General features: G+C 36.3%; 4 protein-coding genes across 9 annotated transcripts; all 4 read right to left on the bottom strand.

Moving 5' to 3' along the window:
- On the bottom strand, positions 2,457 to 6,275 carry LOC18595936. Of its 5 annotated transcripts, XM_007024112.2 has the most exons (12): positions 5,622 to 6,275; positions 5,065 to 5,224; positions 4,583 to 4,783; positions 4,440 to 4,504; positions 4,327 to 4,354; positions 4,148 to 4,239; positions 3,919 to 4,005; positions 3,729 to 3,779; positions 3,409 to 3,630; positions 3,183 to 3,276; positions 2,958 to 3,098; positions 2,457 to 2,828 (listed from the first exon to the last, which is right to left on the bottom strand). In XM_007024112.2, the coding sequence occupies exons 1-12, from the start codon at positions 5,853 to 5,855 to the stop codon at positions 2,743 to 2,745; spliced, it is 1,461 nt and encodes a 486-aa protein (XP_007024174.2). In that variant the 5' UTR covers positions 5,856 to 6,275; the 3' UTR covers positions 2,457 to 2,742. The 5 variants fall into 5 exon arrangements, 4 of the variants coding, with proteins under 4 accessions (XP_007024174.2, XP_017978153.1, XP_017978154.1 ...); XM_018122664.1 differs by lacking the exon at positions 2,958 to 3,098 and having other exon boundaries at positions 2,740 to 2,828; positions 3,151 to 3,276; XR_001928308.1 differs by lacking the exon at positions 2,457 to 2,828 and having other exon boundaries at positions 2,961 to 3,044; positions 3,151 to 3,287.
- Positions 11,742 to 12,636, bottom strand: LOC18595935. The gene has a single exon (XM_007024111.2). The coding sequence runs from the start codon at positions 12,499 to 12,501 to the stop codon at positions 11,968 to 11,970; it is 534 nt and encodes a 177-aa protein (XP_007024173.2). The 5' UTR covers positions 12,502 to 12,636; the 3' UTR covers positions 11,742 to 11,967.
- LOC18595934 (ras-related protein Rab7) lies at positions 13,236 to 16,488 on the bottom strand. Of its 2 annotated transcripts, XM_007024109.2 has the most exons (7): positions 16,258 to 16,488; positions 16,036 to 16,062; positions 15,818 to 15,917; positions 14,954 to 15,100; positions 14,800 to 14,880; positions 14,516 to 14,661; positions 13,236 to 13,630 (listed from the first exon to the last, which is right to left on the bottom strand). In XM_007024109.2, the coding sequence occupies exons 1-7, from the start codon at positions 16,308 to 16,310 to the stop codon at positions 13,561 to 13,563; spliced, it is 624 nt and encodes a 207-aa protein (XP_007024171.1). In that variant the 5' UTR covers positions 16,311 to 16,488; the 3' UTR covers positions 13,236 to 13,560. The 2 variants fall into 2 exon arrangements, with proteins under 2 accessions (XP_007024171.1, XP_017978596.1); XM_018123107.1 differs by lacking the exons at positions 16,036 to 16,062; positions 16,258 to 16,488 and adding an exon at positions 15,492 to 15,668 and having other exon boundaries at positions 15,818 to 15,914.
- LOC18595933 (proline-rich receptor-like protein kinase PERK15) lies at positions 16,890 to 22,434 on the bottom strand. Its single transcript, XM_007024108.2, has 8 exons — positions 21,837 to 22,434; positions 20,191 to 20,700; positions 19,299 to 19,385; positions 19,135 to 19,205; positions 18,707 to 18,783; positions 18,401 to 18,548; positions 17,958 to 18,119; positions 16,890 to 17,625 (listed from the first exon to the last, which is right to left on the bottom strand). Exons 1-8 carry the CDS (start codon positions 22,171 to 22,173, stop codon positions 17,317 to 17,319), a joined length of 1,701 nt encoding a protein of 566 aa, XP_007024170.2. The 5' UTR covers positions 22,174 to 22,434; the 3' UTR covers positions 16,890 to 17,316.

Here is a 23,128-nt window from a genome sequence, read left to right as displayed (position 1 = left end):
AAGGGCATCAAGGAATGGTATAGCACATTCAGATTTTGGCATTCGCACAGTTGCATGCACTTTCTGCACTGGACATGGCTGAGAAGACTAACCTTGTCTAAACTCTTCCGAGTTATATGAATTCTGAGAACTCACATGAAAAATAAAAGAAACAACAGTAGGAACAAAGACATTTCAATTTGTAAACCACTCACTAGAGTAAGTAACAAAACTATTACCTTACGTAGGAAACTGATGAAGCCTAAATATATGAGTATTATTTCCAAGAAACCAAAGGGCATGAATGGCTTCTTCTGCAGCGATGAAACTAATGTTGCAGGGACTTGGAGCATTTATTGAAGCAATGGGGATTGGACAAACGCTGAAAGAGAATTCAAGTAAATTTGGAGCCTCCAACTGGCTGCAATATCCTTCAAGTCGTTGACTTGAATTATGTTAATGACTGAAGCTTGAGAATAAAATTGAACTGAATTGTATTAATGATCAATCAATTACAAGAAGGCAGTTCCCAGAAAGCTGTTACAACTGACCCAAGCGAAACTTAACTAACTTCAGCTGCAATTAGTTAAACTATCAAACTAACTTTACGTATCACATGACTTTTACATGCTCTTCTAACCACATAACCAGCACGTGCACTGTTCTTAATACTCCTGTATGTTCGATATGCTGATCTTGCTTAACAGAAAATTAAACTGTCTTGGCAACAAGGCTTCAGTAAATAAACCTGTAAGCTGCAGATTTGTGGGAACATACTTGGGATTAATCACTGCAGAAAGAACTCTCTCTCTGATGAGATGGCTATCCATTTCAATGTGTTTAGTGCACTAATTATTGAAATCCATAAAATCCCAAGATCTCCATGTAAGAAGGTGGAGAGTTCTGCTAATTCATGAAAAGGGCTTTTGCACCACTTACCGGCCAACTCTTTTGCCTCTTGATTGGTGAGCTTGGCAGCGATTCCATTGAAACTCCTTTGGTAACTTCCGATCAAGAAATTTGGAAACAGAACTGCAGAGACAGAAAGTGATTGAAAAAACGAATGATGAACACTAATTCTAAAAGGAAAAACAAAGCCAAAAATAATACCTACTCTGAACAACTTGCCGTAGCGCACTAAGATGGCGAGACAATGGTCAGTATTCCACTTTAGGAAGTGTTCCCATGATGTAGGCCTTCATTATCGAGATGACAATGGTTTTTTTATTATTATTCTCAATCAAGTGAAATTTGATCAAGTGTCAAAGAATTGACACATAGGCTGGTCTGTAAACAGAAGAACAGAAACAGAAAAAGCCAGATAATCACCCAAACGAACTTAAATGAAAGGGTATGCAGTTCTTATCTACTCAGTTGTAAAGTTTAGCTGACACTGTTTCTTTTTTCTTTTTCCTTTTTTTTTTGGATAAGTAATTTAACTACAATATAAATTGTGGATTGAAAGCTCATTATCGAGCTACAACGATAAAACCTGTCTTTGCTATCTTCATTGCGGCTGCAGACCCTAAGCTCATGCTAAGCATGCATGAGAATGAAGGAAATGTCCAAAAACACTGGTAACCCAGACTTTGCCATTGTTCTATACATGATATACTTGGAAGACTAGTTGATGGTTTTCTATATCTAATTCAGCACATTGAATCTCAATTTGAAGAAGCATGCATCAAAATTTTCTTCCATATTGAATGTTTCTGGAAATTCTATTCCTTTTTGCTATTGCAGGCAGGGAGGGCAAATTCCTTCCTTGCACTGAATTCTGCTCTAGCAGCTGTTTTGGCATACTGCAAGCAGCAAACCAAAGGCCAAATGCATCAATTAAGAAATTGCCCCCTTATTTTAAAATCAATCAAGTCCATAAAATTAATCACTGCTTAAAATATCTTTGGCAATGGTACTGTCATTTGCTGAATTCATAGAACATATATATTCTCGCAAGAATATTAGTTTTCATTGTTTAATTAATTGCTATTCTAAGTTTTATGTAGTAACAAATACATCCACATAGTCCATAAGGACAAGTTTGTAGCTTAGCAAAATGACAAGATTCCTCTTTTTTGTTTTTTTTTTCTCGTTTGATAAATAAAAAATCACATTGAAAATTAAGTTCTGAATTTTTAATCAGAATTTTTAAGTGGTCATAAAAATAATTTGGTATTGATGCACTGGAAATTAAATTCAAAGTAGATTTTCAACAATTTTTTTTGTAAGAAGATATATGATTTTATAAGAATTTTATATATTAATGACATTGAAAAGGGAATAAACACAATTTCTTTTTTTTAAAAAAAAGAAGAAACATAATATTAGTGTGAGTAAATGATAAAAATTTGCAAAAATAAGATTAACAAATATTCAACACTTTTTCGTTGGAAATATTCTACTATTAACTGATTATCAAGATGAAGAACCAAACACAATGAAAAAAAAACATTTGATTTTAATTCCATATGATTTTTTTTCTCTTGAATTTCCATTTTCATGTTTATGAATAATGATACCATTGTTACAAATATCATATTGTACGTTTCACTAATTAATTAGAAATAGCAAAAATATTGAGTGCAGCGCAGGTGAGTAGAAGATTAGTTCATAGATAGAGAAATAAAAAAAAACAAAGGAAATTAATGCTGAGTCTCTGCCTCTTAAGACACAATGTGTACTAGTACTTTGAATGTCCCCTGTTTTGACAATTGCTTTAGGGGAGCAGGATTTGTACTTCTCCTCCTACTCTTGAGATTGCTGCTAGGGCTGATAGGAGCAAATGTCGTCAATTCCCATATACTCCTTTCTTTCAATCCTTTTGATCATCTTAGCAATGCCTAACCCACCTGTTGATTTGACAGAAACACAGAAACCCTTTTCTCATTTTTTCCTAGTTTAGATGAATTTTTCAGTCTGTGCTCATAAACATCTAACCAGAAAATAATATGTTTACTTTTAGTTCCAATGGAAAATACCTAGTGAAATTGCACTCCCAAAGATCATGCCAGCTAGAATGAAGATGATTATAGATGCTCTGCCTAGGATTTTGATCACTTTTCCTACTACATGTTGCCCAACAAATGCAGCAATTGTGGCCACAAGAGAAAGGTAGAGAGCTGTTCAACAATAGCAGTAATTCGGTATCATTGAAATGTGAACAAATCTTACCTTAAATTGTAGTAACATTCAAGCAGCAGTACCATAAGGAACTGGAAATCTTTTCAGAAGATAGTATTCAACAACTGACATGGATGCTGAAAAAAGCATGGCAAAGGTGGACGTGGCACTTGACACCTACATAAAATCTTATAACAAGGTCAGTCCTTGTATGAATGTATAGACTTTAGTCTGTAACTTGTTGCATAAGTAACATAAAGAGAAACCTTTGAGAAGGATTATAAAATTTTTGACAAGGGATGTGTGAACCTGAGGGGGGATTCCCATCTCCAGGAAAAGAGGACCCAAAATGAATCCTCCTCCGAGGCCAAGCATCCCACCGAGTATTCCAGCCAACAAACCAAAGGCACAGTAAATCACAAGCTTGTGTACTCGCCAGTTTGCAACAACATCCCCCTTGGATGCAATTCTTCTCCTCCCTTTGTACAGGCAGACTGCCTCATATGAAGATACTCCAACAGCCACTGGGATCTACTTAATGTTTAATAATCAATTAGAAAACAGATTTCAAGAACAGCTCAAGGGTGTAGACTATGGAGGTTTGGTTTTTTAGTATGAGATTGGAGTACCTGCAAGAAATTTAATACCCAGTATTCTACCGAACAGGTTGTTGAGTAATTCTGTGGCCAAACCACATTGAACTTCTGTTAGTTCATCATGAATGCTAAAAGCACAAGTTTACTGACTTTCAAAAAAAAAAAAAGAAGCACACAGTTTACAGACATATTAAGTAAATTGTCCACATGATAGGAAGAAGACCTTAGCAATCTGTAAAGCAAGAATTAAAATCCAGACAACGATGAGAAGGCCAAGTTCCTTCCAGCGTATGTTCTCAATAAGAGACACCTGAGAAGATGGAAGTCATAATCATTGAGAAACTTTAGCAATTGCATAATGTAATTTAATTAACAAAAGTTTTAAAGTTCTCCTCATGTTAGTAGACTTATTTGACAAAGATTAAGGAAAATAGAACTAATCATGGGCTTACCTTTGATTTTCCTAATTCTTTGTCTCCTGTTTGGGTGTCATTTGTAGTGGCTTCATGTTCCGTTTTGATTTCCACCGCATCTCTTGCATTTCCTGATAAAAGTTCTCAATCGCAGAGTTAACTATCAGTGTGCGAACGAATAAATGATAAAGTGGACAAAGAAGAAAATTAGAACTCACCATTTAATTCTAGCTGTCTTGCAGCTTCCTAAGAAAACCAGATACAAGTGAGACAGGGCAGAGCAAGAATTAAGCTGAACCATAGTTCAAATTAGCAGGCCAGATATAACCACCTTTTTCTTTATGGTTTCCTTTTTCCATGTTCCAACACCTTTGAAGAATGACTTAGTTGACATGCCTGCATATCGGAATAGCCTATCAGGAAAAAGTTTCCACTAGGGGACATGAACAAAGTCACAATTCAAACACCTGATACCTATGAAGAGAATAATTAGCAAAATTGTGATCATCCAATCAGCAAAGATCACGTTGAAGCCAACTCCAATACTAATTCCCAGAACCAACATTGGTTGAAATAGGAGCGCCAAGTCATAGTCAATAAGAGGTAGTTCAAGTGTAGGATGCCTTTGCCTTATGTTGTAACAAACTGTTGCAGCTGCTGCACCAGTAATCATACCTGACCAGAAGGAACAAAAGGAAATGTAATATAATACTTTGAGGATTTTCCAAAAGGAATTAAAGTGCTCACTTCCTAGGAAAAACATTTATTAAATTGAAAATTATCTCACGGAGAACAAAGGGGTGAAAATTCCTAAACTTTGACTCAAGAAAAGAAATCTCTAGGGCCTTAACAGTTTGACGTTTACTATGTCTCATCATGTAAGAGCTTGGTGACAGCAGAAGTTGAAAAACACTGAAAGTTGTTGTAAAGGAGTAGAAAGGATGGAGTATTCTTACATTTCGATATTGCTGTTGATGATTTGGGATCAAACCCAATAATCAAGGCAAGCATGGGAACAAAAATTCCTCCCCCACCTACACCTCCAACACTCCCAAAGGCTGCCCCAACGAATCCAAGTATTGAACCCACCACAATTTTCCAGCCAAATCGCATGTCCTGTAAAGAAGATTTCACAAATCATAATTATTCACAGTATCCCCAGAATCAACAGACAAAATGTTTTAGTGCCCGAAGAAAGAAAAGAGAGGGAAGAAAAGGCAAAAAGAAGAAGGAAAAGCAACTTGACATTGGAGACTCGCTTATAAACATCTCAAAACCACAATAGTTTTGTTTTCCCAATGAATGGGAATGGATATTAAAAAGTTTTGAACCAATTCTAACCAAGTAAAATATTTAACTTGGAAAACTAGTTGCATTAAGGCTTGTTTTAATGAAGGCTTAGCCCAGGGTCCAAAATTTCAAAAATCAAAACATAAAAACCATATTTTCACTGCTTGCAAACAGAGAAAACTCCAAAAATAATCAATCAGGGAGAAGATAAATTTGGACTTACTGGCCATTCATGTTCATATCGTGGTTTACTATTCAGCTCTAAGAACTTCAGTGCTTTCCGAACATAGTTTTTCTCTTGAGTCTCATTGTAACCTGAAACTGCTTGACTCAATCTTGGTTCTGCTGTAACAAGTACCAAATCCACAGCAAGAAAACCAATCAATACGAATGCTGTCGATATCAACCGCCATTGGTTTGACCTCCCACCAGCAATCATATTGCTGGATCCCCACATATCTCCTTCTCTATCTCAAATATCCAACTTTCTTGGAGTCAGCTTGAATCCAAAGCTTAAAACAGATAGATGATACGTTGGAAACTCAAGCTTCGTCCGAAACCCAGTTTTCAGACACCTAATTATGCCCCATGTCAAGTGCAAGTACTTTTTTTTGTCAGTCTTTAAAATTGCAACCTCTAGTCTACAGTTCACATTCAAAACTATTCGGAGTAGACATTTTTGGCCGGTACAGGCATGAACATAGGCAAAGAAAAATTCACACAGCTTGTTCTTGACTGGTTTTGTTTTTAACTGGTATATGATCAAAAAGAAAAAGAAGAAAGCGTATGCTTGGGAACAGAGATGGAAATAGGGGAAAGAAGTGGACTCTGCTGTCAGTTTGAAATGTTGTCATTCAAGGAACTGTGGTGGCCTTTTCTAAATTTGGATTGACAATCACATTTGTGGCCATACATGTGTGCAACTAATTGTCCATGCAGCAGTAACAAGAGCTAACTCATCTACCAATAACCTCAAGTCAAAACTAAACTAAACTACAGTTAGCAGTGCAGGGAGAACAGCAGATTAAGCGAGTTATGGTCCTTCTTACTTAGCTGTTCTTGAACTCAAGAAGATATCCCTGAAAAGATGCAGTTTTTCTCCGGATTTTATGTAGTGTATCTAGACTAGTATAATTTGTTCTGATGGTGGTGGTGTTCACGTGGTTTTCGAGTGAGTATTCTATAAATACATTAAAACCAACAGAAAATATCAACTGAAGGTAATCCCAGTGGTGTGTGTGTGTGTATGTATGTATGTATGTATGTATGCATGTATGTAAATTCATAAATTATAAATATATTTATATTTGGAATATGGCCATAGGTTTGCGTATATGGTTTTGATTTCAGCATCAAAAAATGGACTTCCAAGCTGGTTTTTCACACTTGCTCAGGATGTAGCGTGGAATTAGGAATATATAGAATTCATTTACAGGTAACAATGAGAGTCGCATGTGGTTGAAATGGTTGACAAAATCTTGACAATGTAGATCACGTTCCTCACGGAATTCCAAAACATAAACAAGTAAAACGGTGTAGTGGGGTGCAATGCATAATGATTCAAGGGTGGAGTAATGCGAAAGAAGAGGCATTTTTTGGTTGGTTTAGGTTACTTAGAGGGGCACGCGAAAACGATTTCTCGATGAGCAGAATTTGTGAATCTTTTGCGATCCTCATCAGGATTGCTAAGCATATGATATGAGGAAAGCTCACTAACGCTCATGGAATAAACGTTGGTTAAAAGGCAAGTGCAACTCTCTGTCTGCTCTCTCTAAAAGTTGACGATTTGAGTAGCTGAAATATTTGCTTTTCATGATGCACGTCGCTTTAGTATTTAATTAGTAATTCTTTTGCTTAATTCCTGGTTTATCAGCTGCCAAAGAAATGGAAACACTCGAATTCTTGTTATCCTTTTGCCTGATAAGAAAATAATTTGATGGAGATTGGAGAGCTGGCAAGAAAATAATTCCAAAACTTTGATTGTGATTAGGAGACATGTGAACATGTTTTAGATTCCAAATCATTTCTGGTCCATGGCATGCATTTATTGTTTTTGATTTGAGTTACAATCAACTTCTGCTGGGAACTGGACCAAGTACCAATATGATGCCTGCATGTCATTGGAACTAATTTGTTATCTCCATAAATTAGATTTAGTGGGATTTTATTCGAATATTATACTCTTTTTGCATATATGTTGTGCATTGCACAATATTATATATATTTATCATCCAATAGGTGGATTTTGTCATTTTAAAGATGGGGAGGCTAGCTGCATCATTAATGATATATATATATATTTTTGATTAAAGAAACCAACTGCTATCTTAATTTATGACAATTTTGAATGAAAGAAGTCGTACCTTTATAATTTTGAGGGAGAGTAAAAAATAACTTGAGGAGGACAACTCAAATCCCCAGAAGAAGAAAAAGGAAATGGGAGATTCATGGAGGAGATGGATCATTAGGCTTGAAGACAAGGTGATATGGGTAGAATCTCATCACTTTAGAATGATGGGATGACATGTTTATGTATAGAAATTTCACATGATGCTTCATTTCAATCTTCATTGAACGATGGCAAAGGTATATAGAATATTCGGAAAAACAAATCCCTTCACACGCTGCAACAAATGCACGTTGTCAAAGGAAACATTATTAAATAGAACAATTTCTCATTATTATCAAAAGATGCATACCACTTATTAGAAGCTTTCCTATCTTACAGATGGAATCGGAATTTTTGTCTACTTAACCAAATCAGGCTTAAACAATTAGAGATTCAGGTTTTGGATGTTTAGGATTTAATGCAAATTGATCCTCAATGCCAAAAACGCCTCGGCTTAATAGTAAACGAAAACACTTTGATAATGTTTAATATGAGGGAAGTAGGAGCATACGTCTCTTATATACAGCGCATTAAAACCATAACTCTCTCCCCCTTTAGTTAATTAGCATCAATAATGTTCTTATAAATTTAATATCTAATGGAGTACATAAAAGAGCTTACTATAATTTTTCATTAAAATGTTATATTGAAGTAATCCGTATGATTTGAGGGGGAGTTTCAAATTCCCAATGGGAAGAAAAAAGAGTATGCATCACATCAAATTTTCATATACGAATCTTCAAGATCAAGATTGAACTAAAATCCAAAACATTTAGAATCTGATACGACTTTGTATGCTCTGAGAACATATTATTGTTGAACCCAAATGGATGGACAAACATCAATGTTACAACTTTGGGGAATAGCTTTTGTGGGAAGGTTCCAATCTTCGTTTAGAAGATTCATCAGCTAACAAAAGAGCATTATCATTCATACAATTTGAGAGATTACTTTTACACAACCAAACAAATATAATTCACATTGTCGACAAACATATACAATGAACAATTATCAAATAGAAATTTGGAGAATAGCTTTTCTAAGATCGTTCCAATCTTCATTTAGAAGATACCACCAATGAACAAAAGAGCATTATGATTCATAGAATTTGAGGGACAACTTTTACACAATCAAACAAATATGATTCACGTGCTCGACAAGACTATACAAAAAAAAAAATTTATTAAGTCGAATCATTCATTGTCGTGAAAAGAGAAATTATTAAATCAGACCATTCAGAAGTGTAAAAAAAAAAAAAAAAAATTGTTAGATAGGATATGAGAAGATTGTAGAAGAATTGGTCCCAAAGGACTCATCCTACAATCGCCTGCTGAAGTTTAGTCATTGAGGGGCACAACAAACCACCTTTCTTTCTTGAGAAGCTACTTTTCTCTGGCTTACATGGAAAAAGATGGGCTGGTTCTGTGACCATTTTGGCTGTTGAAGGATCATCAGTGTGAGAAAAATAATATTCCTGATAGCCATGTAGCAACGATATCTCCACAGCATAGATTACGTGGCATTCGACTCTTGAGTAAATAAATCTGATAGCAACGACATCTCCATAGAATGAAGGTGGTATATTCTTCGTATGACGTTATAAAGAGACAGCTTAACTTCGTCTGAATATCACAAAATTTGTTGTATCACACACTATGAAATCTAGACGAAAAAGACAGCATGGAGACAATTCCATCAAATCTGTAAAGGGTTTTTAGAATGAATATTTATGGATTAGATTTCTAGAAATGTAGGATGCATGCATTTAGTGCAGTGAAGGATCCCATTCAGGCCGTTTCATCGTCTGCAGATTGCGACGATGGCACAACCAATAGCAGCCATGGGCTTTGCACCCTCCGACCAAATCATGTTAAAAGTTTGACTTTTTATAGCAAGGTTGCATACCAATTAATTTTTTATTAAGTTTCACGATTAATTATTATTAGGTTTATTAATAAAAAGATAAAGACATAATTAATTTTTTATATAATTTAAAATTTTATTTAAATATTTAATAAAAATAATTCATCTACTCAAACTCAAATTGATTTCTCAATTATTAATAAATTACATGAGAACTTGAATTCATAACCGTGATATGCGGACAACTTATGCCACAGCTGGACCAATTAACTTATGCCATTTCGACAAAGGTGCCATAAGCTCCCACATCGCGGAATTAGATTGTTTGTGAAGGCTATTTATAAGTCCAAGCGAGAGAGTGTGGGTACGACCTTACTTGAACAGGATCTGTTCTATAGGCTCGTACCTCTGTATCCTTTAGCACAAAGGAGACAGGCTCCCAAGTCTGGTTGATGAATCATGGCCTTGTGATCTGAGCGTGATTAACAGCTTTCATGGTTCCTGGTGATCAGTAGAAGCAGTAGAGGATCGTTACCCAGCTGGTGTCCAGTTGGGATGGTCACAAGGTTGTCTGACAGACTCACTAATCTTTTTCATTCGTTTGGCTGCAGTTTTTCTGTCTTGAGCTTTCCTGGTATTGGATGAATATCGTTGTCAAAGAAAGGTGTTTCTAATTTCCTTTGGCTATCTATACATTTTCCATTTTCAAATTATAATGTTTGGAATTGGGGTTTTATGCTTTGTTTTTGTCAGCTTTCCCCTGTTTCCATGTATTGTTGGATCTATATTTAAGCAACTAGTTAGTTAAGGTTGATTTATGCATATACCATAGTTTTGGTGATTTGCCAGACAGAGACCACTCATTGACTGCAATCTTCTTTGTACACTTTGAATATCGATTTTTGATATGTCTATACATCTTCCGTTCCAGAGGCACAATTAGATACTCTTTGTTGCTGCCGAATCCCAGAGAGGTACAACAACTTTATACCTCGATGGCGGCAAACGATCCGTTGTGTTTGACAACAGGCAATTTGCTGTTCTCTCTTGTTTAAAGCTTGTGCTCTTAGAGACAAACCATATATTCCTTCAGTTACTAACCCAAAACCTGTATCATTCATAAAGTAGAGATTATCTCTTTCAAAAGGTGCCAGGAGATGTATACATGTTACCTTACTGCCTTACAGGCCATTCCAAGAGGAACTGACGAGTGGAAAATATCGATTTAGTTGGAGGTCAATGTGTAACGTCTGTACTAAGATGGTGTCACCTTCTTAGCACCCTTACCCTCAGCAGAAGCAACCATGGATTCTGTTATAGTTATGTCTTCTAAGTAATAATCATTCACAAAACCAAAAAAACAAATAGGCTGAAGGCCTCGAGTTGCTTAATGTTCTCCCAGTTGGAATGAGAATGCCAAATCCTCAAGGACAAAGAGTGAAAGAGTAACTCCAACTGCACACATCTGACCATGAAGCATGCAACTCACATAAATTGGAAGGGTTTTTCTTGATATCCCCCCAAACAAATTGACTACGTACATCGCAGAAGCATAAGAGCAAATTACTGAGCATTAGTAGAATTGATGATGCACAAACCAGTTTAGAACAGTTACAGGACAAGATGTTCTTGAAAACTTTAAATCCATTAGCAGTTCATGGAATATCTCATGCAGCAACTTGCTTGATGACTTCTTCAGCGTTATGCTCTATAAGTCACAGTTACTGGGAGTCTCACTCTTTTAAGATAATATCACTGCTGTTAACACGCTATCAAACTTGAAAGACAGGAAGCTCAGCTCAATGAAATTCTCGGTTCAAGATTAAGTTAGAAACCTAGCTATTCCGCATTTTGCGGATAGCAAAACACTCATACATGAAAACCACTACCTCTAAGTCCCCTGTTAGGCTACAGCTCTACCCTGATCCCTGGCTATGGAAATTTTCCAGGACCACCAAACGGGCAATGCCCTGCAATTCCTAGTTTTACAAGCTAGAAGGAGAACCCATTAAAGGATACGAAACTTGGTTGTTCTCATCCAGTCCTATGTGTTTGCATAAATATAACAATTAACAGAGCAAACTATCTATATATACATAATATAATGAAATCCTGTGAATCAAAAAAATGATGCTGCTACATGGATATACTAAAACAAAAAGTTCCTTTACCATCACAAACTTTCCATGACTTTGGCTACATAAAACCAGCAAGATTCATCATCGAATCACATACATCCATCACCTCCAAACTATTCAAGTTAAAAACAGAAAAACTTGTACAAACAGGAGCTACATTAAGCATCAAAACCAGGATCCTACGCAAAACCCTCAACCAGAATTGGTTTTTCCTTTCCCGTCTCTTCCTCCTCCTGATTTTCTTTCTTCCTTCTCTCTTTCCTTCCAATCTCCAAACCCTTTAGCTCATCATCTATACAACCCCTCCCATCCCCCGCCTCTACACCATCGCCGCCCACGACCACCGTATCCCTACCTTCCACCACTTCCCTACCGCCTTCCTTTACTTTCACGCAGCCTCCCACCGAGTCCGAGGCAGGGTCCAAAGGCTCTCCAACCACCAGCACGTCAGACATGTCCTGACAAGGTAGCGAAGCCAGGAACTCGGAGGAGCACTTGGCGCTGTCGGGAAATGGGTCGTCTACGCATCCAGGTTCATCGTCAGAGTGGAAGAAGGTGGCGCCACGTGATTTGACAGCGGAGGCGGCCTTGCGGAAGGCCTCGTGTATGGAATCTAGCGGAAGAGCGCAGTCCTCGAGTCCCGCGTCTTCCAGGCGTGGAGGAAGGACCATGTCTAGAAACCCTGTTGCTTCTCGTCCTCTCGTGGCTTCCATGGAATTTTTGAAAATGATTCAGAACCCTGATCTGGGTATTCAAAGAGAAGAAAAGCTTTTGTGATTGGCAGATTTAGCGAGACGGGTAACCTTGTTTCAAGAAGAGAGAGGGGGGGGTGGGGGGCTCGGAGAGGGGTAAGTGGATATAGGAGCTATAGCCTATCCTTTCGGTCTGGAGATTTCCGTTTCGAAGGCCCAAACTATTATGCATTGGGGGTCCAAACTTCCTGCTTACTGCTTAGTAGCATGTGTCATGGGATTGCGCGGCCGCCTCCAAATGAACACCTGGCAATAACTTAGGACGAGGTTTGAAAGGATTATTATAATAACAAGTAATTGAGCAAGCAACTAGTTGAATGTGCTGGACGATTGCTGCGGATTTCCCCATTTGTATCAATTGATTTTATTAATCTTTTTCATCCAAAAGAAGAAAATTTTATATCTATCTAAAGTAAATATTATTTACTGAATAGTCTGAAAGTTAATTATTAAAACTCCTTTTGATTGATATTCTCTTTTTTTTGCTTTTTGCCAAAATAAAAATTTAGAAAACTGAGTAAAAGACAATCGACAAGACGTAAAAAAGAGCCTAAATTTCTATTTTTGATACTTTTATCTTTCCCTAAGCCCAGGAATAACAAGTTCTAACCAACTCAAATTTGCTTTGGCTTTGCCTCAGTACGGAGATTATCTATCAGAAGTTCAATCATGTTACCCAGGGAAACGATAAAAGCAATACAACAGAAAGAGAGGCTCCATATTTTATTACAACAGAATATCAGTGATCATGACACAGGAACCTTGGTACAGTCACCTTTTAGCAGGAGGACTAATGAACAATCAATTTCTTGTACTAAATGAAAAGAATTCAACAAAAGGAGAGGATCACCTCATCTTTTCTTTTCTAACCAACTTATGATACAAAAATCCGACCTTATAGGAGTATAATCATCCCTGGTTTATTCATTTTCAGAACCTGCACCATTGACTGATGGATATGAGAAATCCATGGCACCTGTTTAGCACCCTGATCAAAAGAGCCCCATCTGAAAGACTCATTTAACATTCGCACCCTGTAGACCTCTGTGACCGTCCTCCGCCAGCAACATCAATGGTTTCAGGAAGGTATCTTTCATCATCAAGAATTGAACACAGACAATTAGCAATTAGTGAAGAATGTGGTTATCCACAGTCTAATTCCATATTCACAAGGCTTTCTACAAACTATTGCATAGAATCACACACACAAACACACATATATGGACATTACATTTTACACATTTAAGAACTATTCTACAGACGCAAGGCATAAAGAAAATTTCATGAGGCATCATGCTGGCCATTAAGCAAACTCCTATTTCAGCAGATTAGCTGTCAAATTATAAAGGGCTTAATTTGTAATTCAACTCTGACAATATCCATGACCCATTTGGAAGATACTGAAAGAATCTCATGCGCATCAATCAAAGGTATCCAAGGAGGAATTCAACGAAAAAAAAACAGTTTAAAAATGGTATTGAGGAACTCCATTAAAGATCTCACACATAATGGCATGGATAGGTCACCATTCGAAATGAGCCCATGACAATATCTTTACCTGAGGAGCACTCAATTGCAATTGAAGAAGTAAAAACTGGTCCATCATAGAAAGAAAGGCCAGATTACATCTCCAACTGTTAATTTACTCTCTTTGTCATGTTCTTCTACTTTAATATTTTATTATATTTCTTTAAAGACTGATCCATCATCATAAACATCAAAACATCATTAATTTATACAGATTTTGCTTCCCAACATCTAACATCCCCTAGTAAAAGTAAGCAGATAATTACTACAACAAGGCTCTGTTTAGTTGATGCTTTTACTACTTGATTTTTGCATTTTTGTAAAAACAATGAATAGAAAGCAAAGAGAAAAAAAAATAGAAAAGTAATAGAAAACAAAAGACAAATAGCGAAAAGCAAAAGCATCAACTAAACAGAGCCTAAACTATTCAGAAACATACAATACTTACATTTCTTCTTCAGGTTCATTCTTGAGAGCATTTTTAGCTATGCACTCAAATGCTGCATCAACATTGAATCCTTCTTTTGCAGAGGTCTCAAAGTATGGTATGTTTCCCTTTGAAGCACACCATGCCTTTGCTTTTTTTTCAGAAACCTAAACCAGAAAGGAATAACCACATTCATACACCACCATAAGTCCATTCACATGCTGATTTGATACTATAAAGCACTAAGAAAGCTTTAGGCAAATGGAGGCAAGAAACGCAAGTCAAGAGGGTGGAAGACATCTTACCACTCGACTGTTGCCACCATCAACATCAACCTTGTTTCCCAACACCACAAATGGAAAGTTTTCGGGGTCAGAAGGACTGGCCTGAGCATTCAAAAAATAACTTTAGTCATTCATCCAGTTAAGACATTCTACATGTCATTGAATAGAATATTACCTGAATCAGAAACTCTTCCCGCCAGTTGTTAAGATTATCAAAGGACTTCATGACATTCACATCATACACAAGTACACAACAATCAGCACCACGGTAGAAAGCCACACCTAAACTTTGAAACCTTTCCTGCCCTGCAGTATCCCATATCTATGCATACAAAGAGAAAAAAGAGTATCAACGCTAAGAAATGTAAATAAAGCTTACTCTCACTACTTCTCAACCGAATTACATATCTTTGGAAAGAATAGGCAAAGGTTGGCTTGGTTTCTACAATTGAATATTGCCACTCAAAGATGGCAACATCAGACTATATTTGCCTATAGAATCTAAAAATCACACTGCATTATCATCATGTGGAACAGCAGAAATCACAAAACAAGGATTAAATTAAGATAATAGGCAATGAAACAAGATTTTGCTCATCATTTTATTCGGCACCTTATCTCACCAAATTGAATATTCAAACTACCAGTTTTGTCATCAAAAGACTCCCTATCATTGTCATTTTTGGTTAAAAACTAGATCAGGCAAAAATTACCATGAAAATTTTTAAATTTGGCTGGTGACATCCCTTTGTGGCCACATCTTCAGCTTGCATTCAGAACTAAAGACCCATTGAAAATTACATTCCCTAAGGGCAGGGTGTGAACTTCTCACTCTCCAGCAAATTTTCATACCCACAATCTGCTGCTGAATTTCCCAAGAGGATTCATAGCTAAACAAAGCAAATTTTATCACCTTAATGGTTACATATGCAATCACTAACTTGACAGAGTAATCAAATTCTGTTGCAAACAGTAACATACAGTAGTAAATTTAAAGGAAATAAAAAAAAAATTTCTTAGAAAATGAACAATTTTTTACCTGCAATGTAAACAATCTATCTTCAAATTGAACCTCTTTTGTCAAAAAATCGGCTCCTATCGTCGCTTTGTACTGATTACTAAACTTACGATTAACATACCTAATTCCAATAAAATTACCCATAATTAGAACACCAGAACCAGCAACGGAATATCCAAAATTCAACAATTAACAAAAAAAAAGGAAGAAAAGATTAGAATTGAAGTTTCAAAGCTTACTGATTCATTAGAGATGTCTTCCCAACCCTAAAATAAAATAATAGTAATAAAGATCAAATGCATGTTAGCAAAAAAACAAAGCAAATAGTTTTAATTAAAATAGAAATGAATCAAATTTTCAATTCTGATACGAATAAAAAGAAAGGAAATTAAAATAAGAGAAAACAAACAGAAAAAAGAAAAAAAAAGAGGAAGAAGAAGGAGAACCGATTATAAGATTACCCGCTGTCACCGAGAATTATGACCTTTAGAAGCATACGCCTACGAGAAGCCATGGGATCGGATTTGAGAATTTAAAAATCGTTTGAATAATTGTAGAAAACTGTGGGATTTTGCTTAATTTATTTTGTTTATCTTCGATTTGAGAGAAATTTTGGATGGTTGATTAATTTGATTTGTTTTGCCCAGAGAACGAAATTGATATAGTTTTCAGCCACTCAAGTTGTCAAATGCGCAGCACAAACAAAGACCGACGGTTGAGAATATTCCAAAAATGCCCTTTTTTATTTGTTGAATTTACATTCGTTTTGGCCATGGCCGTTAGGTAATCATTCCATTAGACCTTGGATTTTATATTATTTCACTTGGACGGTTCGTTTTATTTGTCTAATACATAAACATGTTTGTGAGATGACCATGTCCGAATTTGACTAACCATCAAGGGGGGCCGAGATGTGGTGGGAAATCAGAGGTCCAATGCGATACGACAGCCCCCCATTGCAGCACCCTGCCTTTGCCTCCCCTGCGATTGCAGCCCCTAAGAACAAAGATGAAACCACTGTTTATGATATTTACAGAATTCTACCCCCCACTGTATGATAAAAAGTCAGGATTCGCGTGGCTAGAGCACAGTATAATGAAACAATGTTGCAATTCATTGAAGCTCAGCTACAGAAATTGATACAACAGTTAACTTCTTGCCGTGAACTAGTATTGGTATTACTACAACAACTATACAGGCAATAGAGGTTCAGCCAACTCTGAATAATAATCACACACTACTTGAAATCGATGCATCTTCCGGTGGAATTCACAAAATCCACCCAATCCTCAAAACCCAAATCCTGACTTCATTATGGCTACCATTCTACTTTAACTGACTTTTCCGATAGCAGATGAAAACCAAAGACCTGGGCAGGGGAGGAATGCATCTCAAACAAATCTCATCTATTCGGCCCAGGGATCTCATATTTCCTTTCCCCCAAATTGGCAAACAAGGCAACAATGAAAAAGCTTGATGGTAAAAGAATAGACTCTTTCCAAACAATTTGCAATAGATTGTCACGAGCTTCCACTAACGTCTTTGCTTTCTTTCTCCACTTTCGACGTATCCATCTCTTGGGTAGTATGTTGGCCTTCAGTGCTGGAGCTAGATGGGTTGAGACCATAGTCACTGGTGTGCCCACTGTATTCACTACTACCAAGCTCTTGGCTTTCAAGTGCCATCTTCCGGAACTTCTTTATGTCTTCCTTATATTGAGTTGCGCTGTAATCAGAACTTCCATAAGAACTGAACACTGTGCTGTGCCCAGGTGTGATTCCCTCATTTAGATCATCCAGAGACATATTTCCTTCCAGAGTTCGAGCTATCTGCTTGGTAAAGTGACAGCATACAGTTACATGCCAGCATACAGTCCAAAGTCGTGCATTGTCAAATTAAAATATCTCGGCCTCAACAAATTTCCATTGATTTGGAACATGCAGATGCTATAAATTAAAAGAAGAAAACATTCCAAAGGATTAAAATAAATCTAGAGGTTCAATATGTTATAATAAATACCAATTATTAACTTTTTCAAGTGGCGATATGTTACCATGCCTCAGAAGGACTAACCATTCAACTCTAGAATTTTTATCTAATTGATAAAATGAAAAGTGTTAATTAAGGACCAAAACTAATATTAAGCAGTTACTCAAAGAACCTGGCTCATCCGTGGGCGATGCCTTGCTGAATGACGCACACAGGCTGCAGCACAAGCAACCATTTGAGTCAGTTCACTGGAGTCATAGTCCTTCTGCAACCTTGGATCCACAAATGCATCAAAATTTCCTTGTTCCAAAGCCTGTGAGAGCAAAGGCCTTGCCTAGAATTCAATAAAAGGATCTGTTATTCATCCCATGCCAGGAAAAGCACTATTACATACGGATTTGAGACAAGGGGTTGGGAGGCCATTGGAGTTTGATAGAGAAGATCTGGCATTTGCCTGTCCTAGTGCAGGCCTGAACTTTGGTTTTGAGCATTTAAAGCATATAAAAATCACCCCTTTTAACATAAGGAATCACTTAAAACCAGCAAAATGCATGATTGACTTGATTATTATTTACATTACAATGAACTGATTAATACCAAAAAAGGAATACAGACCCAATCAACTATGCTGTCATCAAAGAAAGGCTGAGCTTTATCAACAGGGCGGCGTCCAGTAATCAACTCCAGAAGCACAATCCCAAAGGAGAAAACGTCTGACTTCTCAGTGAGCTTCCCACTGGAGGCATACTCTGGAGCCATGTAACTGCAAATGTGCATTCTTTTCAGAAGAGATGTATAAAATTTTTACAGACTATAGATTAAAGAAAATCTAATGCAAAATGCAAGGGCTAAGCCAAAGTTCTTCAATTTTTGCAACAATATCAACTGTTATGAGGGAACAAGAGAAAATACGCATATTACCCAAAAGTTCCCATTACTCGAGTGGAGACATGAGTATCAGTATCTAAAGAATACTTTGCAAGTCCAAAATCTGCAACCTGAAAAAAACAAGTTCAAGTGAATTAATTGCATTCAAAAAGATGTACAAAACTTAGGCCACTCAAATTAAAAATAAGCTTTCTTTACAGCAACACATTCAGAACAAAGTTAACCTAAAGTATCTTTAAAACCTCTTATGATCAAATTCATTTTCTATTCAGTGTTTCAATCTAAAGGATGATTTGCTTGTTAAAGTATCATGCAATCAACAGCTTATTTTTTCAAGGTGACATCCAAAGAGCTGATATGACATACATAATGAACTTTTCTTCGTACTCAGGAGGCAAAGGAATAAATTAACCTAGTGGCTACATAATAATACCATTCAATTTCAAAAACTGAAAGAATACCTTTGCCTCAAAGCCATTATCAAGAAGAATGTTAGCTGCCTTGATATCACGATGTATGATCTTGGGCTGACCTGATTATATATTTATGTTTAGTGGGAGAAAAGTAGAAACTGTGAGACTAGAAACTGGAAAGTGCTTAAAGTAGATGAGTAAAGAATCCTCACAGTCTTCATGCAGATACGCCAATCCTTTAGCTGCACCCAGAGCAATTTTCAATCTGGTTGACCAGTTCATAACCGGCCTGTCTTTTCCTGCATGCATCATTTTCCATCCAGTTAAAACCAAACTATCATAGTTAAGAGATGCATATACAGCTATACACCCTTAGTCTAAGTTGTGATCTCAATTTCATACTTCTGTCCTCTATGCCCATTGAAGAACCAGTTAGTATTAAAAAAACACTTTTTGTTTCACATATAAGTATATGACTTAATCTATTAATTATCCACCATATGCAAGAAGAAGTGCATAATCTTTATTATTCCTATATGTTTCCCTTCTGCACGAGTACGTCACATATTTCTTTTTTCAACTTCGTAACTTTTCTTTAGCTCGAGTTATGAATTTTTCAAAAGCTTTATCAAGTATTATTCATTCCTAAGAACAAAACACATACAATGTTTAACCATTTATTTCTTTTGTTGCTAAGCACCATCCTGAGCAAGCTCAAAAATAGCAGTATGATTATCCACCTCCATATACAATAAATTTATTGCATTTTCAGCATTTCAAAAAATATAATATTTCATGACTGACATAGAGTTTGATTCAGAACACAAGGTATCAAAAATCATTTGAATTAAATTCTTCAAAATCCCTCAAAGCACCCAGATAGAATGAAAAGAAAGATACCAGGAACATAAGTTTGCAAACTTTGCCAAATTTTCAAAAGAGACATAATATCAGTAAAATAAGCAAATACTTAAAACAAGATAAAACATATATATTAAGATTAGAACCACAATGTTTATCTTCTTTTTTTTGTCTTTTATGGACATGTTCATCTTCTCACACCAGGTGGGGTGGGAGAAAAATTTAACCACCAAAATGACTCACCATGTAAATGAAACTCTAATGTGTTATTTGGAACAAACTCATAAACAAGCAATCTCTTGTCTCCAGTGATGCAGTATCCAACTAGTGAAACAAGATGTCTGTGATGCACACGGCTAATGATGTCAACCTCTGCTTGAAATTCACGCTCACCCTGTCCACTTCCAGCTTTTAACTGCTTAACTGCAACTACTTTCCCGTTTTTTAGTACTCCCTTGTGGACATAACCAAAACCTCCTTGACCAATGAGGTTGGGATCAGAAAAATTATCCGTTGCCAATGCCAAGTCTTCATAAGTAAATGTTCCCAGGGAATGTCCTATGCCCATTCCTGGGGAAGCTAATGGATGTGACGGTTTCTCAAAGCCCAAACTAGTACTTGTTGAAGGAGGTTCAGCAGAAGCATATTCACTCACCAGTGGCTGGTGAAGATGTGGTGCAATTCCTGGTGGAGGTGTAGGCTTTGGCAGACCAGCAACTTGAGGAGCATTATGCTGCCAATGCTGAGGGTCAACTGGACGTATAACAAGCATGCAAGAATTAGCATAAATTCTATAAATTTTAGAATGTTGGATCATTTGTTTGTTTTATTCCACCTTAGACTATAATCAGAAAGCAGACTAACTGTCCAGCTGAAAACATATCATACAAGAATGAAAAACACTAATGCCTTGACTGAATCAAAATACAGGCGCATAAACAACCTTCAATATGTCATTTTCTGCTCCTCAAACATCATCAGAAAGGAACTTCCAGATTATTATTTATTTCACAGCACCACCGATAAAATTGTCAAAGTGTCAATACTGGTTGACCACTTCACTTCACTACCAGAGTGTGTATGTGTATATGTGTGTGCATGTGGATGTATGTGCTCGTGTGTGGGCACGAATGTCTGCATGTGTGCATGTCTTTTGAGAGAAGGAGAGAGATACCCCAACACCAAATATGTTCACTGATGGTTTTGAAAGTTGAATAGAATAATTCTCATTCTATTATTGTATAAATGGTTTGAATATGCAAATTGCAAATTAATATGGAAACATTGGGTTATCACCACGATGACAAGAACAATAAAACTGACACCCCCACATCTTACTCAACGCAAGACTACAACAGCTTACAAATTCATGACAACTTTCAACCAGAACTTTATAAACATTCAAGCAGCATTCTTCTGATCTTCTCTGTCAATTTATTCAGGTTAACTCCAAAAGAAAAATATGACATAAAAATGCAGGCTCCTAGATATAAATTAAACCAAAAAAAATCAAAGGTTCATAGCAAACCCAATTAAATAATATAAAATACTGACCAAGAAACTCAAGATTCACTATAGTAAACCAAAAATCTTATATCCAAAACACCAATATAGAAACAAATAAATAAAAAGTTGACGAAATGTAGACCAGTTCTAGTTTTCACATCGTCGCACGATACAAACAAAACTAATACCTTTTAAAAAAATAAACCTAGAATTCATAAAAATAATATTAAAAAACTGAAGTCCCATTTTTTAAGCAAACTGCGATAAATGATACCTCAAAAATGGAATTAATAAACAGCCATCATTAAGCAATTAAATAAAGAAGTACAACTTCTTAAATTATAATTATTTTTAAAAAATTAAAAAAATTCTATTTAACTGACCTTTAGGCCCTTGAGGAGGAGGACCCCCAGAATAATTCTGGGCAAGCTTCCTCTTCCTCCTCCTATAAAAAATTACGAAAATGCCCACTCCAATCAGCACAATTATTGCCCCCAACCCCACCCCTACTATAAGCCCCGCTAACGTTCCACGCGGCAAGCCCCCGCTCGGTGGAGACTCCTGCGCAACTGGTGACGTACCATTTGGAGGTGCAGCCGCTGGAGGAGGAGGCGAAACTGAGGAGGAAGTGTTAGTAGATGGCGGCAGCGCAGCAGGAGGAGAAGTAGTGTTGGAAGAGGAAGGCGGCGAAGTCGGTGACGGAGATGGTGGTGTAGACATCGCCGGAGAGAATCTCCGGAGAGGTTTCGATAATATCGAGGTTTTGAATTTTCTTTTCCTTTTTTACGCGTGAGCTTTGAAAACCATAGTAGAAGCTGAAAGACAGAATGTGGAAGGGATTTTCTTTCCTTTTTTTTTCTTTGTTTCGTTTTTTTGGCTTTTGTCTTTGTTTGGATAGAACAGAGAGAAAGAATGTGTGGACTGAGTGGGCCCTACTTCTGACTTGAACAAAAACGACGTCGTGTTTAACTTATGTGTTTTAAAGACAAAATTTCGCTGGTTGTGTCTGATTGTCCTAAGGGAGGAAATGTTGCAACGTGTGGATTTTATTTTATTTTATTTTGTTTTGTAAAAATATAAATTATTAAAATTTAGTTTGGTTATTATTATTATTTATATTATTTTTTCTTTTATTCATTTTTATTTTTATTTTATACAAAAATCAAAATAAATAACGAAAACATCAATATAAAAGAACATAATTTAATGTATAATTAATTTGAGCTTTTATTACCTTTATTTACTATTTTACTGATTGTTAAATAGATTTTTCACAAAATAACAACAAAGAAGATTAAAATTTATGTTAAAAAATGGAAAAACCAAAAAAAGGGAAAATACAATAATTGCGTTCCATTGTGGTTTAAGAGGATAAGGACTCCTCCATGGGTGAAAAGTAACAGGAAGGCTAAGAGGCATTGATATCGACGTATAATTTGTAATAGAATTAAATCACATTTACTAAGAAAAAGAGTGGTTAAAAGGAAAGAATAATAACTCAACTAATAATAGGGCTCCTATTTATGGGAATTATGATGGATATAATTAGCTTTTTATGTCTTTTATAATTAAGAGAAAAACCATTGGATTGAGATCAAGAAACTTAAATATGAGACTTTCATTTTATATATATATATATATATATATATATATATACAGAGCTCGCCTACCAACT

This window comes from Theobroma cacao, chromosome 6 (genome assembly GCF_000208745.1).
Source record: "Theobroma cacao cultivar B97-61/B2 chromosome 6, Criollo_cocoa_genome_V2, whole genome shotgun sequence".
NCBI lineage: Eukaryota > Viridiplantae > Streptophyta > Magnoliopsida > Malvales > Malvaceae > Theobroma > Theobroma cacao.
Note: the sequence above shows the minus strand (reverse complement) of the source record. Positions and strands in the feature narration are given on the sequence as shown.

Excerpts from the sequence above, each read along its gene's own strand:
- LOC18595933 (XM_007024108.2), bottom strand. The coding sequence starts at position 22,173 with ATGTCTACACCACCATCTCCGTCACCGACTTCGCCGCCTTCCTCTTCC. Across the intron at positions 18,784-19,134 it reads ATAATGGCTTTGAGGCAAAG|GTTGCAGATTTTGGACTTGC; the intron begins GTATTCTTTCAG and ends TGTTTTTTTCAG. Across the intron at positions 18,549-18,706 it reads CGAGTAATGGGAACTTTTGG|TTACATGGCTCCAGAGTATG; the intron begins GTAATATGCGTA and ends GCACATTTGCAG.
- LOC18595936 (XM_007024112.2), bottom strand. The coding sequence starts at position 5,855 with ATGTGGGGATCCAGCAATATGATTGCTGGTGGGAGGTCAAACCAATGG. Across the intron at positions 4,355-4,439 it reads AGGAAACCATAAAGAAAAAG|GAAGCTGCAAGACAGCTAGA; the intron begins GTGGTTATATCT and ends TGGTTTTCTTAG. Across the intron at positions 3,631-3,728 it reads GGGTATTAAATTTCTTGCAG|ATCCCAGTGGCTGTTGGAGT; the intron begins GTACTCCAATCT and ends AACATTAAGTAG.
- LOC18595934 (XM_007024109.2), bottom strand. The coding sequence starts at position 16,310 with ATGGCTTCTCGTAGGCGTATGCTTCTAAAGGTCATAATTCTCGGTGAC. Across the intron at positions 15,101-15,817 it reads ATAGATTGTTTACATTGCAG|ATATGGGATACTGCAGGGCA; the intron begins GTAAAAAATTGT and ends TTGTATGCATAG. Across the intron at positions 14,881-14,953 it reads GGGAAGAGTTTCTGATTCAG|GCCAGTCCTTCTGACCCCGA; the intron begins GTAATATTCTAT and ends TTGAATGCTCAG.
- LOC18595935 (XM_007024111.2), bottom strand. The coding sequence starts at position 12,501 with ATGGAAGCCACGAGAGGACGAGAAGCAACAGGGTTTCTAGACATGGTC.